We start from the raw sequence: 17,903 nt of genomic DNA on the forward strand, positions 1-17,903 counted from the left end.
ATCCACTTATTTCTTTTAATAGTTGTTTGGCACTGGATCATGTGCCAGAAATGCTAGACACAAGGCAGGAACCTATGGCAGTACACCAGTCCTCCATAGGTCATAAACACTCTAATACAGTTAATAATAGTTTCTTCTTCTACTTTAAACATGTCTTCTGCTTACAAATTACCACAAGTATTGCAGTGATAATCAACCTTACATTGCATTCACAAAATATTACATTATATCAGCACGTATTGGTAACAATTACAATGCAAAGAGAAAGACTGTCAAAAGCTCAACAACAACTGAAGAGGACTACTTAGGAAGAGCCTGCACTGATTAAGTTCCAATAGCATTTAATGTAATGAAGCTTTTACTTGCTATGAGCGGTGCCTGTGAGTATAAGATTTGCCAATGTGTTTAAATAAGTAGCCAGAGCTGGCAAGATAAACTACTTGTTTTTCTCCTCTTGCTTTAGAATGAGTTTTGGCCAAAGTACGTGATCCAAGGAACCTACCAAAGAAAATGGTGTGCTAGCCATGCTCAAATCACTTTCTTGTCTTGCTTTACTTTATTAATAATTATAATTAATTATAATTATATTAATAATTATATCTTTACTATTAAATCTGCACACGAGAAATGCAGTTTCTATAGTCAGGCTAAACACTCAAATGGCGAGAAAATATGAAATAACATTTTGACAGTAGACAGTACAACATAACATTCAAAGTACTCTCAAATATACTTAATCCAATTCAGGGTTGTGGGGGAATGGAACCAATCTAGGAAACATCTGGCACAAAACCAGAACCAGCACTAAACAGGGCATAACTTCAATGCTAAGCCCATTCCTATATTAGCAATTTAGTGTCTCCAAACCTCTAGAATATGGGAGAAAATCCACGCGGACACCATGTTCTGTTTTCAATTTTCTTATTGCACCAGGCAAGAACAATCCCTCTTCAGCCCATCGCAGAGTAGAATATACACACACCATGGGCAATTTATTGTAACAAATGCACCAATCAAGACAGGCTTTGGACTGTGGGAGGAAACTGCAGCACCCGAAGGAAAGCATTGCAGACAGAGAAAGGACATGCAAACTCCATGCAGGGAGGACTCAGGACACAAACCCTTGGTCTCTGTACTGCAAGGAAGCAGCACTGTGCCACCCACTCTTTAACATGCTATATACAATTGTGCATGAGCAAAATAAACTTTTCCTGCTGTAGATCAGTTCTTGTTTTTTTCTAGTAACTTGGCTTTTGTTGATGGCCATTGCAAAACATTTTTAGAGGAAACAGTATTCTTTTGAATTCAAACAGGTAATTAGTACGAATAATGGGAATTTTGGGCATACATATTATTTCACCCTGTGGCAAATCCTGTAAAAATGGTGGTTTCGTCAGAACTCTTTGATCTGTAATCTTGCACCATTACATAGTTTTGGAGGGTTTAGATCAAAAGCAATTATTCACTGAATCGTGGTTTCCTTTAATTTATTACATACAGAAGTGACGTTTACAGGCTGCACATTAAATTGGCCAATGTAATGAACTGAACATTATAAGCACTGTACATATTGTGAAATATGTAAAATGTATACTTCATCTATGTTCTGTTTGTGGATTTTACCACTAAATATTGATATACTAAAATGTCCTTTCTTAGCTGATACCTACGGACTTAGATGTACCATCCTGCAAAATTTTAGCTTTTTAACCAAACAAGAAATAGTTTTGTTCATGGGTGAGTGAGTCAGTTGGTCAACTTCGCATTTTACATTTACATATACATACATACATACATACATACACACACAAAAAAGAGAAATTATTGTGCCAAACATAACGTAAACTGCATGTTGCGACAACACATTAAATAAACCAGTGTTTACAATTTCCATTTTGGTCACATGACAGGAAAATCTGCTGTCTAATGCAACCTTTGCCATCCTGCATTATTATGAGGGTAGTTCTTGGTTCCTTTTTCTGCTCTTATTCAAAATTACTTTGTAAAATTATTTTTGGTAATATAAAAACACTGTATAAGCAGGAAGGAAAATACTAAATTGTATGTATATCTAGATGCATTTAGTGATGTCACTCACCTATGCTATTTTTTTTAATAAACAAAACACCCAGGAAACAAGGAGTCAACTAGAAAATACCACTTTAATATTAAGAGTTACCCCACAGTAACAGGCTGGTGAATATGAGGTTTGTAAAAGTGAATAAAATGAAGGGCATGCAATGTGTGCTGGATGCAGTTAATGGTAAATGAAGCACTGACTTCACAAAGATAAGCAGCTGAACTGATGGATGACAGGCATAATATGCTTATAACTTTAACTAAAGAAAATGGAATCCTGTTCTATAATACATGACACCTGCTATCTAGTGAAATTATCTCCTAAAAATTTGTGTGCCTTTCTCTTTTCAATATAAAAAAGTCTTGAATTTCTATAAGGCATATCAATAGGTTAGTTATTTTTTATTAATTTGGAATAGCAGAACAAGTAAATATTCTACATGAACCACAAGCCACACAGAAAACAATGTTGTCTAAAGACAACACTTTGTAAGCAAACAAATTTGCCAACTTCAAAAAACTTACTTGTAAAAACAATCTAAAAATCGAGCTTTTTCTTGGATGTTGCAGTATGGTTAAAATGTTTACTGCTTCCACAAATGTATAAAATATAACAATAACTACTCAAATTTAATATATAATTATTCACATTCCTTTTTGGGTTCTTTTTTAAAACATATGCGGTCTTGAAAGTAATGAGCAAGACATCTTCCTGGAGAATGTAAAGGAAGTGTTTACACATGCTCCTTATAAAAGACACTAACACATCGCCATGTCTGCAATGGATAAAACAGAATAATACATAACACTCCCCATAAACTATAAATAGTCCCAACAGTAAACTGTAACAGAGGAATTTGTGAACACTTCAGTCCAGTCCTTCACAACTCGCCAAGCATTCAAACAATCATATTTTCTGATTTTTCTTGGCCTTTCAAAAACTTCCTTTCTTGACAGCTCACCTGTTTTAGGATCCACATCCGCTTGTAAGTGTGGAGGAGGGTTTCCCGGTGTGAAGTGTTCATTGCTGTACGTGATCAGAGGCGTAAGAGGATGAACATGATGAGGGTGCTGCACAACGGGAACTTTGTTAGACTGTAAAACACAAAGAAAAAAAATGATGAGAAATGCAAACTACTTTATATTTTCTTGCATTTCAAAAAAAGTGAATATTATAGTTCAAGTTATTTTTATTCATTGCTAAATTCTATACTTTTCACCGGTCTGTCACCAAAGCAGGTTTAGAGCTACATTATTCTAAAGTATGATGATTATAAGACAATTGAGTCAAAACATTTACTGATTACCTGTTTTTTTCTATTTTATTGAATTTATTAAAAGCAAGTAACATTCCATACAAGCAAGTCAAGCACGACAAAACTAAGTTCAATTCAACCCGCACATTTACTGTATACCATAAAATGTACTGATGCATTACCAGAGATTATGTACTTTTTATAATCACAAGAAAGATTTTCCTTTATTTTATCAAAAAGACAGAGACAGAGAGAAACAGACACTGACAATAGCATTCAACAAAAACACAGTTAAAGATTACATAAGATGTGTATGGTACAGTAAAATATGAATAACTAATGCATGCATTAGTATTTGTAGCAAACAACTGTTCAGAGCAGAATTTAATTTCACTAAACTTCATAAAAGCAAAGCTGATATATAAAAGTGTCATCTGTATCAAGGGAAAACAGATTAGACTTTGAGTATTGTATCATAGTTACTGGAAACTAGAACAGTCTGAGAACTTAATAGTTACTTTACAACCATGGTGAAACATCCAAGAAAATGGAGGACTAGATATGAAAACTTCTCATTCTTAGGGACATCTTCTCACACCCTAATGTCATTACTCATTTTCTATGCATTTACTTTTATCAATAGGTTTTGTAGGATTGTACAGTTACTTTAAAGAACATTAATGTGGCATTATTTAAAATATGTTTCTGATACACAAAACATATGAAGTTTGTATAACAAACACCATTACAAAGGTATCTGATCCTCCAATGAAAATTTCACTGGGGTGGTTCACTTTTGCTATATTGCAGTATGGAAAAGGAACTGTCAAATAACACTGAAGCTAAGCATTGTTTAAACTGAGGTGGAGCAAAGAACAGTCCTTATATAAAAAAATCATTATTGTTGCTGCTCACTTGACTGGCATGTTTACAAGATCAGAACACACAACTGTTTACACGGATGTACAATAATAAGGACATAGGGATGTCAAAAGTACATTGACAAATATCGATTTTTAACTTTAAATACTCATTTTTCATGGTATTGACCTAAAACGTATTTAAATAAATTTTAATGAGCTACATTAGGAGTTATATTGGATATCAAAAATGGTATTGAATTTCAATTCTTTTCTTAGTTTCCCACTAAAGTTTGTAATTTTGGTACTGCGACAATGCTATAAGAGGATGTTACGATCTGTCGATCTATATCCTGTATCTACTTCTATCTATCGATCTCTATATGTACACACATGCGTGCGCACATACACATAGCTTAAAGCTAGGAAAAGTCCTTAACAAAGGTTAAAATAATGGAAACATCACGGGGAAAAAAAACTGTTATTTATTTAATATTGAAGTTTTGTACAAACAACACATTTCAAATGCTTCCTTTTGTTACACATTTCAGGTGTTGAACACATCTAAATAAACAAAGCCAAAAAAAATTATTTTTAAGAAGTGCAATAACTGAAATGAAAAAGAAAAATGCATCATGTTCATGTTAAATAAGAATCTAGACAAATTTAAAGTGCCTTGTTTTTACTTAACAGCTAAGAAAATAAAAGGTAGTGCAACAATATCAATGAAGAAAAGAAGTTCAACAGACATAGATGATGATGATTAAACACATAATGATACAAACTGATAATTAAAATAACAGTTATGCCCTTAACACAAGTGAGGTGCAGAGTTAATCTTAGAAGTACATTTTGGTCCTATGACATTTTACACAAATCAATGAGTCATTGAATTATTGTTAATAATGGTCACACTCTACAGTAAAAACAGCAATAGAGATTTTTTTTTGTTGTTGTTGCACGTACTGTCTGGCATGAATGTATTGGCAGATTTGGTAGCTGTCGCTCCTTGTAATGATGATGTAAACTGGAGAGCACGAATTGCTGCCCTGTCCCTTTGATCAGCATCATGAGTTAACAGTACTTTTTTTTCCATTAATCTTACCATGTGGATTTTTAGAACACAAAGTGCAGAAAACAAGCACAATGTTTAACTATTAAGGCATCATCTTTCACCCACTTTTCCTAAATCATGCCCCATTACTTTTAACTCCTTGTTCTACTGCACTTGTGTCTCCCTTACCCAGCTTCCATTACATTTTGAGTGGAGACTTCACAATTTTGCTCAAAGTATGCTCATGGCAACTCATAGAAAACAGATTTACTGATGATTAGTTAATATATAATGCATTGTATTAATTACATTGTAAAATAATTTATATGGCACCATTCAAGTTGATAACTGTGTAACAGTTTTAATAAGTGGTACAGCACACATTATGCTTCCCTCATCAAACTACAGATGATATAATGTGAATGTGGAGTATTAATATTCTTACATCCGGCGCCGCCGTGAGTGGCAGCCTTTTCAGGAGCTCCGTGTATGACTGTATATGTATGTGTACTTTTCTACTTTTATTTTTCTATTTTTATTTATTGATCACTCCTACCACTTTATTTTATGTGGATTCCTTCCCTGGACACACTAAGTTGTGAATTTCCCATTGGGATTAATAAAGTATCTATCTATCTATCTATCTATCTATCTATCTAATATTGCTATCTCTACCACTTAGTCACCAACATAATATAAACTTGTTCTTTCGTAAATATGGTAATTACTTTTTTTCTGTTTGCTTAGTTCTTATTGTTATCAAAAACAGTAACCTTAATATTATATAACACCTTTCCATAGTGAAAACATCTTCAAGTACAGTCACAACACACAACTGTCAACATGCACTTTCTAGACAGGAGCACTGGAAGGTTAAGAAACTTGCTTAATGTCTCAGATTATGTAAATGGTAGGGAATCAAGAAGCAGTCCTTGAGTTTCAAACCTTATGCCTTAAGCACAGGACTACAGCCAGCAAAAGTGTACAGAAAAATTATATTATTATTACGATATTATTATACCACAATGTTTATTTAAGTACAGGCTGATACGTTCTATCATCTGAAACCACATATCTCAAGCTACCCCTTCACACTGTAGTAACAGAGCTGATAAGTGTTGTTAAGCGTTTAAACTCTTAGCTTGAATTTGTTGGTGTGAATCCTTCACTCAGAAACAAACTGAAGATGCTAATGATCCTCCTATCCCAACAGGTTTCCTGTGTGTAATGACACCTCACCTAAACTTTGGTTTGGACTTTTAAATGTGCAACTCTGTTAGCTCCAAGTTTCCTGATTACATTTGTACTGTATATTCAACCCATTATTTGAGTAGGTTAAGAATAAGGATGAAAAAAAAAACAAAACACAATGGTACTTCGTTAACAAAAGACACAAAAATGCCCCAAGAGCTTATCAAAGGATGTTATGCCGATTGTAATATGTCACACTTAAGGAGGTATTTCCCTTAAAACTAATCACTTCAACAGAGTCAATACAATTTATTCCAGAATTGTGTGCATGAAACAAAGAAGAGAATGCTGCTTAACTGGTATTCAGGATAGGCTCACTACTGTGTATTAATAATAATCAAGGAAAACTTAAGAAATGTACAAAAACACAAATTAGTTAATAAATAAGATAATAAAACATCAGCAAAATTGCCCAGCATGCTGTTCCAACAGACATTGACTGCTAAATCATTTTGTTATTCACCATACTACGTGCACTGGCAAAGGCAAAACAATGTATTTTTTTCATCAATAAGCTCTTTTCAATAGTATTTAATTTAGAAACTAAAGACCCTTTGACAAATTAACAAGTGAATCGTTGCATACAATGAACTTAAAACATCCTAAAGTAGCATAATAAAATAACATTTAAACATTATTTTTCCTCTTACAATTTCAAATAGAGTTTTCATTTTCTAGAAATAAAAACTACTACATGAACAAAATACTAGATGACTTCATATATAAAGTTTAGACATTTCTTGACCACAAAAATTGACTATATAAGTCTGACATCATACAAAATAAAAATTGAAATTTATGAACCATAATGTCAAACAAACAAACAGGGGGCAAAATAAAGCTGCTGTTCTTCAGATTTTGCTCTATGTAGAAATCCAGTCAACAATAAAAGAAACGTTGACAGCTATCAAATACGTCTGGTAAGCCCAGCCATTGAGAATAACTGGCCGCACAGCCTCTCTGGCTGCTCTCCGCTGGTAATGATATGAAAGAATGCTGTCAATTCTTTTCCATTGAAAGCTTTAGTAAACCATTTAAATTAGTTCTTTTGTCGAGCATTCTATTCAGCAATCCCCTAAATGACAACCTCTGCACTGTATGTGTATTTTCTTACATTATTCTCCCCTAATAACCGTAAAGTCAGACTGCTCCAGGAAAAGAATGGCCACACAGCTCACTTGTGAAATGTTCTTTCTTATTAGATATGTATTAATACAAACAGTAATAATTAGTCATGTACATCTTATTCATATCTAAAAAACACACAATAATATTACATACCAGCTTTGGCGCTCAAACTGGTTGCTTTTGTCTATATAGTAAATAGGCCTATTGGTGGTTGATATAATAGCAATTTCATTTATTAATTTTATTTATATTGCGTTGTAGGATATTTTTGATGAAAATCACATTTTTACAAAGCTAATTATGATATAGCTATTTCAAACAACAGTTCAGTTCATGGGTCAAACACTGGTTTTGTTTGGGGACCACTGTTGGTCCTACTCAGTAACTACCACTACAGGATGAATCATTAAATGCGTAAATATCTTTGATTAATAATATTTCTTTTCTAACCCCATATGTGAAGAATCTGAACACATTAATATGAGAAACACCATATTTTAAGCACAATCTTAAATTTAGGAGCCCAGACTGACAGAGTGAAAATAATTTCAAGCAGGTACAACTCTGTAGATTCTCCTGAAAGGACTGAATTCAAGTAAAAGGGAACTTCTACCCAGAGATCAAACACAGTATGCATATCAATGGGACTCTAACTTGATTAATTGAATCATATAATCATGTGAGTTGGAGCTTACTATGAATGTGTTGTATTTCAAATTTTGTTTTAAAATAATATTTGAAAGCATTTGCAAGTATTTGCAACAATGTAAATCTTGCCTTGACTTCAAATGTATATACAATTACAGATTTGGATTTCTAGCAAAAGGTTCCACATTGGCTGTTTTGGCATTGTAACCTCAAAGTTCAAAAGACTGGCCTGATCACCACCTATCTGTGTGGAATTCATACATTCTTCTTAAATTCTTCTAATGTTCATGTGGGTCTTCTGTAATTATAAATGGTTTTCCATGTAAATGACGGTGACTGATATCTCTAAATTGACGAAGTGTGAGTGGGTATGGATCTGAGAATGCCCAGCCATAGATTGGGTTAGATGAAGATGGACCAAACTCTCAGATGTGGGTTCTGATGTTTCCTGTTAAGTTTCTGTGCTTGAATCCACTTCCACATGATAGTGAACTTGGATTAAGGAGTTTCAATAAATATATAGGCTGATATTCAGCAGTTTAACAAAGTTTTCTTATATAACTATCCAATCACCGGTTCAATTTTTCCTTCCCACTCAATCTGATTTGGAATTGTGAGCTTGAACATTAAGCAGCTTTTCAAAGTTAGTCCCATTCAATTCTCTGAAATTCAGATTTATTTATATAATAGTACATTCAAGTGTAATTTGAAAACACCTTAAAATAATAGTTTTTAAAATGGTTAGATACTGTATTTAAAATTGATTTCAAAATTGTCTAACAAACAAATAGCGAATGAACTAAATAAAACAGAAAAGTATGAAGGGAGGTGCTGCAATGAAATGTTAGTTATGATTGAACATTTTGAAAAACTAAAACAAGGCAGATATGGCTTTATATTTTAAAGTCATCTTGTGTTACTTAAATTACTCAATGTATTAATAACTAACGTGGGTGGGAAGAAAGAAAAGATGAGCATTCCTCAGTATTTCTATAGCCCCGAAGATATCAATTGATGTATTTAAGTTGGTGGCAAATTACACAACTTCTAGTTGGAGGGAATGTCATACTTGATGCGTGCAGTTGCTGATCTTGTCACCTGAGGATGAACAGAAATTACAGGGAATGACAAATTAGATGACTATCCAACACAGGTTTGCACTTCTAAAATAGTATGAGCTCATCCCTTTTCTGACAGCCAATAACATGTTGTGTGGCAGAGCCAGTATTATATAGATGCTTTCCAGGTATGACTAGATCAGCTGCAGTCTCTAAAACACCATACAGCACATCAGCTTCTCTTCTGTCCAAAACACACAAGCATTCCTTATTAAATATACTGTAGCCACGTTATATACGTTGTGCTTCTGATTGAATGCTCACTCGTTCTCAACGATCACAAACACAAACAAGCCCCCCCTATTTTGTAGGGACAAGCTGCATACTGGTAGGACTGAATCACTGGCTTTGTCAGACAACAAGACTGCCTCTGACTCACTAAGATTATGTAAATGAAGTCAGCAGCTCAAAAATCACTGGAAAAGTCTTTTCCTGATATGAGATGGCAGGGAGAGGCCTCTCACTAGAGGACCATAAGCAGCTAGACATCAACCCAGGATAACAGACTACTCCACTACAAACTTTGTAGAGTAACATCCATCTATTTCCTGAACTTGTTTTGTCCAGTATAGTATCACATTTAGTCTGTCTATTTTTTTTCTAACTTTATTTATTTTATTGTAATCATTGCATACAAATCAATTTTTACAAAAAAAAAAAAAAAAAAAAAGGATTTAAAAACAAATCCACCCCATTCAGTCTATATCTATCCCAGCATCCACAAATTCCAGAAAAGAACTGGACCATTACCCAATCATTAACAATGACTGAAAATAAACCACTCTTTTTTTTATATATCTTGTTTTTCAAATACGTTTTCCTCTGTATATACGTGTACATATTAATTTTGTCAGCTGACCATTATGAAAGGGTGCACAATGATTTTCTTTACTATTATATTTTCTAAAAAATAATTCTTTAAACTTTTCTTATTTGGAAGCAAAACATAACAGAGCACAATTCATTAACAACAAACATGGCAAATATAATAGTATGCTTCTCCTCAGCCAATCCATGAAGCTCTAAAAAAAGAAAATTGATAGTAAAATATGACTTCAGCTTTAAAACACCAAACAAATTAATTTCATATACTATTTCTTGCAGAATATGGCATGATGGTTAGCTCTAGAAGATTAGAGTCCTAACCCATGAATATGAATGGGTATGTATATGTTTGTGAGAGTACACTGAGATGGACAAGTATCTTATCCAGGGTTGATTTTTAACTTTGTCAGGGTGTAGTGTTGTTCTCTGTGACTGTAAAATTGGATTATGTCATTTAAAAAAAAAATAAATGGATATAAAGATGGTGCTCTCAATTTGTACTATGGACATCTACCTGGCCTGATGAGTTTAAATGTCTACCTTACAGATAGCTTGCAAAACACTATACTGTATACTATAACCTATTTTAAAATACAGCACACAAAATATATAAACAACCACATATACATGTGGTAAATAGAATAGAACACAAATGATAAAACGAAACAAGAAAAACATCCAGTGACTAAGTAACATGCTAGAATTTCACATTAATCCAAAGTAATTAAAGACAGACAGCCTCCATGTAGAGAGTAAGACAGAACACACAATTTCCTGGGCATTCCCACTGTTCAGATCTAAAACATAGTTGCCAAATTTAACTAATAGTGCAAAACATTCTCCTACTGTCAGTGGCTCTCTCTGCCATTGACAAAGTAGAACAGGACACACTAAATGCCTGATTAGGTACTTAAACTGCTGCAACATCCACCTTTCTCTTGTTCTTCCCTTTTCATTGTTTAAGCAATGTAGTCTATTAAAATTAATATTTTCTAATCACCACCATGGCTATGGCGGGAGAATCAGTTAAAAAAAAAAAGAGCAAAAAGGGTTATCGTGGTTATTTTAAATTATACTCTCTATTATCCCTACCTATCCCCTCAAAACTTTCACTACTGAAGGTGCACACAAATAAACATACAACATACCCTCCACCCCTCTTTATTCAGGCAAAGACACACAAGAACATTTCCAAGTTCGTCAACACCATAAAACGCAAAGCAACGCACTGAACATGTAGATACCGTGCTTCCATGTCATGTCACTGACACTGAGTTCAAGAATCCCCTCACACTCTTATTCTGGAATTACAAGCTCTCACAAAGGCTCAAAATAATGTAAATATATATTTAACAATGTGAATATCAGCTATTTTGAAAGCCAGACTCAATATAAAAGAAAAAACTTTAGGTTACACTACAATGTTTTTAAATTAAAAGTGATATATGTCCACACTACAGTTTTCATGTCGCTCACAAAGGTATCTTTGTCCATGCTAAAATGGCCAAAAGAAAATATGACATAGACCTTCATCCTTGCTGGGCATGCATATATCAATGGAAAACTCCTTTAATGGATTGTGTAGGTAAAAATTCAGAGTTCCATGAAACTCCCTTTTTGCTTAAAGAGCTTTCAAAATTATTAGTGCACACACAACTCCAATAGCACATTTAAAGAACAGAAACAGAAAAAGAAACATGCAGTGAATTGCCTCATGTCACATTAATGTGTTGATCACAGTTGAAAGTAACAGTCTTCAGACCTGGATAAGGTAATCTTTCTTTAAAATAAAAAATAGGGAAATGGGGAAACACATGTATCTATATATTTGCTTTACTGTATTGTGCTTTTGTATGTCTGACCTGTACTTCTTGTGACCTTGATTGTATTTTATACCCATCCACTTCATTAAGAACTTTTTTAACCAATTTTGCTGCAGGAAGCACACATCATTATTGAATGAATCAAGTTTAAGTAATAAACATTGAGAAACCGAGCTATTTATCTAATTTTCAAGGGGCTCTGAATTTTTACCTACAATGGTTTATGCCACCAGATACGGGATTTATCACAAAACTGTACTGACTGGTGAATTATTTGCCTTTTGCGCACATATACCGTATTCAAACTGTACAAAACACAACTGGGATGCATACAGGTAAGCAACACAAGTGCCATGGAAAGCAACACTTCTGTGCCCGCTATATTGAAATATGTTTTTCTTCCGTGAGAAGTGCCCAATCAGGGAATAAGACAATGTGATGAGCAGGATCCAATCAGGGAAGAACCACTTAATAAGCATGAATCACCCAGAGTGCAATGGAGTCAGCATTTTCAGAAATATGAATTTTCAACCATCCACACAGCAATGCTGTGTCAGTGTTTCTGAAAGTATCTGGCTCTGAAGAATATTTTTCAGAAGTATTAGTTTTAGAAAAAACTGGGGTAGTGTGGATGAAATGTCTGGATTTCTAAACAAAGACGTAGTAGTGTGGATAGTATATTATTGTCAACACTCCCTTGGGACATATGAACTGATGAAACTTTGGAACAAGGAATATAAAAACCTCTTGCATTTTCTGTCAAATCTTCTCTAAAGGTAAATCACAATAGTCTTAACTTAAAGCAATCATAGTGAATAGATTGAACGGTTAGCCTAAATGATTACTTATTAAAATAGTAATTAACAGGTTAGATGTGAATATTTGGAAAAAAAAACTGAATACAGGGTATTAAAAATTATTTTAATTATTATTATTGATAATATTACCTTAGATTGAAAAATTATTTCTTGATATGGACCTCTGGACCAATCATTACCAGGTGGCTATTTAAAGCAAATAATTAGCTTATTAAGACAATTTGAGTGAGTGATGAGAAAGCTAAAGAGTTATGACTACTTGCCATTACCGCTGTTCTATGAATCTGCTTGTCAAATTTGCTGATTGATGGAGTATCTGTGGTAGGCCTGATCTCTTATGACAATGAGCAGGTTTACCTGAATGAAGTGCAGAGTCTGTCACACTAGTGTCAAGACAATAGTTTACACCTGACTCTCAGCAAAACAAAGGAGCTGATTGTGGACTTTGTGAGAAAATAGCAGAGGCATTACCACTCTATCAATATTAAAAGCATTTAGGTGTAGAGTATTCTAACAGAAGAATTGCCACCTGGTTTGGGAAAAGCATGCAGCAGGACCACAAAGTTCTACGAAGTGTGGTTGTGATCAGCTGAACTAAGCAGTGGTTGTGTACTCCCTACATTCCAGGACATCTAAACCAAGCGATGTTGAACCAGGGCAAAGAAAATTATCTGTGACACAAGCCATCCCAACAACGGTCTCTTTTTTGTGCTGCGGTCAGATGAACAGTACCACTGCCTAAAGTCCAGTTCAAAGAGAGTGAAGTTGAACTTTTTCTCTTAGTCTATCTGCATATTAAATAAGGGTATTGAATTGCGCAATGCCCTATTATTAATTCTCATAACATTAAGTTATTTAGGTTACTTATTTATTTAGTTACTAGTCATTAAGCCCGTTACAATAACGGGCGATAGAGCAGTAGTGCAGTAGTGCATAAACATTAGTAGGAACAGTCTGTATTAAATGGCAAGGGACTTTGACCTCATTCTTTTTGTTGGTCATATTTTTCTTTGTCTTTCAGCCTCTCTTTTGTTGATGTTTACTTGCTGAGCTGACCGTTCTTTGTGGGCTGTCACCATGTATTGTGTCTCTTTAATTTTCTGTGACAGTAATACTGTCTTGTACGTCCGCTATATACCTTTAAATTTCTCTGGCGGTAATACAGGCGTGCGCATCGGTAATATGCCTTTAACTTTTTCTGACAGTAATATCGCGCATTGCACCGTGCCCTGTGCATGCGCACTTCACCAGAAGACACACACACATGGAAACCTGGACGCACACAGGGATTTTATTAAAGAGGATTATTTATCATATATTCATAATTCTATTAAGGATTTTTGGATATTTACAAAGTAATGTATTGTTATTGTTCCTTTATATTATTTTTAAAGGCACAGGTCTTTGGTGTTGAGCAATTTCACTACATATTGCACTGTATGTATATATGACAAAATTTGATTTGATTGTCATGCCAACAGTACAAATGATTTATATTCTGGGACAGAGACCTTTCTCCATCTACCCATACATTTTTATATGGTTAAATATACCACATTATGACCACAGAGGTATAAAAACATCCATGCAGCATCAGGTAAAAGTTATAAATAAACTACAAACAAAATTTCAAACCATCACAGGACATACTCGCACACTAACACTGGCAATTTCAACTTAACACTGACAACTTTGAGATGAGGTAGGATATCAGAGTAACCAAGGAAAACTCACACAAACATAGACAGTCACCATGCAGATACTTGAACCAATGATTCCGGAATTATATGTCAGAGATGCTAACCAGTGTGGTGATCATCATTCTTCAGGGCTATTAACTGAATTATATATTTTACTTTCGTTTGTTATTTTAAAACTTTACAGCACTGTTCATGTTTAATTTCCTAATGGAAATTAAAAACATTATTCAAAGTTCTCTGCTTCCTTTTCAGTGGGGACAGGGCATATATATAATATAGAATTCATAAGCCAAGGAAGATCAAGTGGTTTATTTGTTAAAGAAATCCAATCACTTATGCTGTCCATAATCTAAACAGAAACTGATATCAAAGCCAGCCTTTACCACTAGGCCAATGTCGAAATAACAGACTTCCTAATAGAAGATAAACAGAGTGGTGAACAGAGACAGTCTAACATGATGCATTAGGCAGACATCCCTCAAGATGTTAATCTCACCTTTAGCATGCTGTGCTTCTGTATGTCCTTTAGTTTATGCAGAGACACTTTAACACTGTTTATTTATTTATTTTTTTGCATTAAAAAATACAGGAAATCTGATTAAATGTATAACTGATACATTTTTCAAATAACAGCGGCAATGCATGATATAAAAGGTTTCCAACTGTACAAACCAAATTATTCCAGAAAATAGTAGTCATTCACATGCTTCCACCACCTTACCATTAAAGATATCTGCACTGTAGTTAATATGACAAAAGCAATCCACCCCTTTAATTTTTAAAATTTGACATATTTTCCTGTACTATCAGCCACTGACATCAAACTCATTTTTAAATGTAAAAAATGAATGTCTTCACAAAGATATTAACAAGAAACCCTTACTTTTCCATTATCTTCATTAAGGTACTACAAAGGTCATACTTTCTCAAATAATACAATAACTTTTTGTTTTAAGATGCTAGAGGATTTCCTTTGGAACTATTTCAAAACTAATTCACCCATTCATGTAGCCCAAACTCTCCAAGAAGCTCTTCACACTTGACTAGGCATTTTCTACTAAAATCCACTTTTCTTATTCTGCTTAATACAGTGCCCTGTGCCCTTTCCCAGTATAATGTGGTTCACTTGTGTTGAAGGTCTTGCCCTATGCTAACTGCCCATTGTTACGACAGACAAGGCGCTCATTCACTCCTGAAACTCTTCCCACTCTGGAAAAGAGACTTTTTTTTTTTTTTTTAATATAACACAAATGATGACAGGACCACTAACACAATGTTGTTTCTGGACAATACCACTATATTGTGTAGAACAAAACCTACTCCAGAAAAACTCCCACATATTTCTATTCTTACAAAAAAAAGACTACTTCCTGGCTAGTGAATTGTCAATATAAACCCCCAATACCCTCCAACTCTCCCCCCTGCAACCCACGTAAAAAAGACCAACCTACTGGTCTTAGTCCCTCACTCTCCTCAGAATTCTATGTTTCAAGCTTTGCCACACACAAAGTGAATTGTTTCTTCTGGAGAGTAGTTCCTGTATTGACCTATTCAAAATTACAACAGCTGCAATGGGATTATTTTCGCTGAAAGAAAGAAAGAAAAAAAAAAAAAAAGACACAATGGCTTACTCTTTTTATGAAGTTCCAAGCATAATTACGGTACATGAGAAATTCACAAAATTTTATTATTTTTTTTAAACTTTACAAAATGTTTAAAAAAAAAAAAAAGTAAAGCTTTATTTTCAGACTATTTTTTTTAGGTAGAATAAGGCAATGCCAACAATCTGGCCATATATATTTTGCCCCACTAGTACATCCATTAATGTAATTCCAACTTCTTCCCTGCATTCCAAGGGTGAAAATTTATCTACAATTAAGATGGTAGTGCAGACAGGATGGCTTAATTGCAATTTACAGAAAACACACATATACACACATGTACACAAAACAAACAAACTAATTCACACTCCCACAAGCTCAAAGCTTATGTTTCTGTTTCACACAACAGATTAGTGTAATTACTACATGGTGTGGTCTAAAACCGTAAATTGCTGGACTGTTAACTACAAATTAGTTCTTTCAATCCTGATATCAGAATCTGTAGCCACAAGTTGAAAGTAAAAGATGAGTCAGACAGACAGAAATTAACATATAATTATCAAATAAGGACATACTGTAGGGCAGTTACATGACACATACAGTATTTGAATTATGCACAGAGGTTTTTTGTTATACAACAGCTTACAATTTGTTCATTACAGAAAGATGCAGAAAGTTTGCTGCATAAAGTCTCCCAAAAAAAAAAAAAAAAAATCAGTGAAAATAAGGTGAACCAAAGTGTAAGGGCAGGAAGGCTGCAAAGGAGAGGAAAACAAAACGATAGGGTGCTATATACCAAATCTGGAGACAAACAACTGGGCTTTACAATATATACAAAACAGATAGTGTTAGTCACAAAATATTGTGTGTATATATGCATATACACAAACATATATACATACATACACATTATATATATATATATATATATATATATATATATATATATATATATATATATACACATTATATATATATATATATATATATATATATATATATATATATATATATATATATATATATATATATATATATATATATATATATATTGAGAACATCTTCAATTATAAGTAAAAGAATATTCTCACACAGCAAGCCTGTGGTTTCAGTATTGCTTATAAAGCATATGTCATTTCAGTAATTGTAAATGACAGCTCCTAGGCAAAGTATCTATCATGGATTCAAACCACTGCCTCCTATGACCTTACTATTCAGCATATTCTCAACATGAGTTAGGCATGCGATTTGCAGAACAAAAGAAAAGTTACAATTAATTTAAACCATGTTGAAAATGCACTGTTCAACTAAAACCTGAAATTAACTGGAAGAACAAGCTTAACTACCCTGAACTTTTCACTAAAAATATTCCTGAATTCATATTTAATATGATAAACATATTAGAAGTATACAATAAACACACTGTTTCTTTCACCATCAACATTCACTTGTTTCATTAAATTAATCATTTTAATCTGAAGTACTTGACTGCTTTGGTAGGCATCTGCATTGACCATAAATGATCTGCAAATTAAAAATACAGAACAAATGTGGTTATTAATTTCAACCTCAACCTTATAAAGCTAGCTAGTCACTGCCCATCTGAAGCCATTTAATGCCCTGCTGAATTTTCAAGTGTAGCATACCAAATAGATATGAAGACTGCATCTTGACATGGCCTCTGTGCCCAAGCATCTAACTTTATTTATGATATGGCAGTAGTATGCATCGCTACTGCACGC

The 17,903-nt window shown here is 33.8% G+C and overlaps 1 protein-coding gene across 20 annotated transcripts in view; it reads right to left on the reverse strand.

Annotated features, from left to right (window-relative positions):
* The window catches only part of tcf7l2 (transcription factor 7 like 2), a 224,132-nt gene that overhangs the window by 24,192 nt on the left and 182,037 nt on the right, over positions 1-17,903 (reverse strand). For all 20 annotated transcript variants that reach the window (XM_028795797.2, XM_028795796.2, XM_028795802.2 and 17 more), the window contains one exon: positions 3,042-3,174. In XM_028795797.2, the coding sequence (XP_028651630.1) occupies positions 3,042-3,174 (133 nt within the window). The remainder of the gene's footprint in view (positions 1-3,041; positions 3,175-17,903) is intronic.

The sequence above is a fragment of the Erpetoichthys calabaricus genome, chromosome 2, assembly GCF_900747795.2.
Source record: "Erpetoichthys calabaricus chromosome 2, fErpCal1.3, whole genome shotgun sequence".
Classification (NCBI taxonomy): domain Eukaryota; kingdom Metazoa; phylum Chordata; class Cladistia; order Polypteriformes; family Polypteridae; genus Erpetoichthys; species Erpetoichthys calabaricus.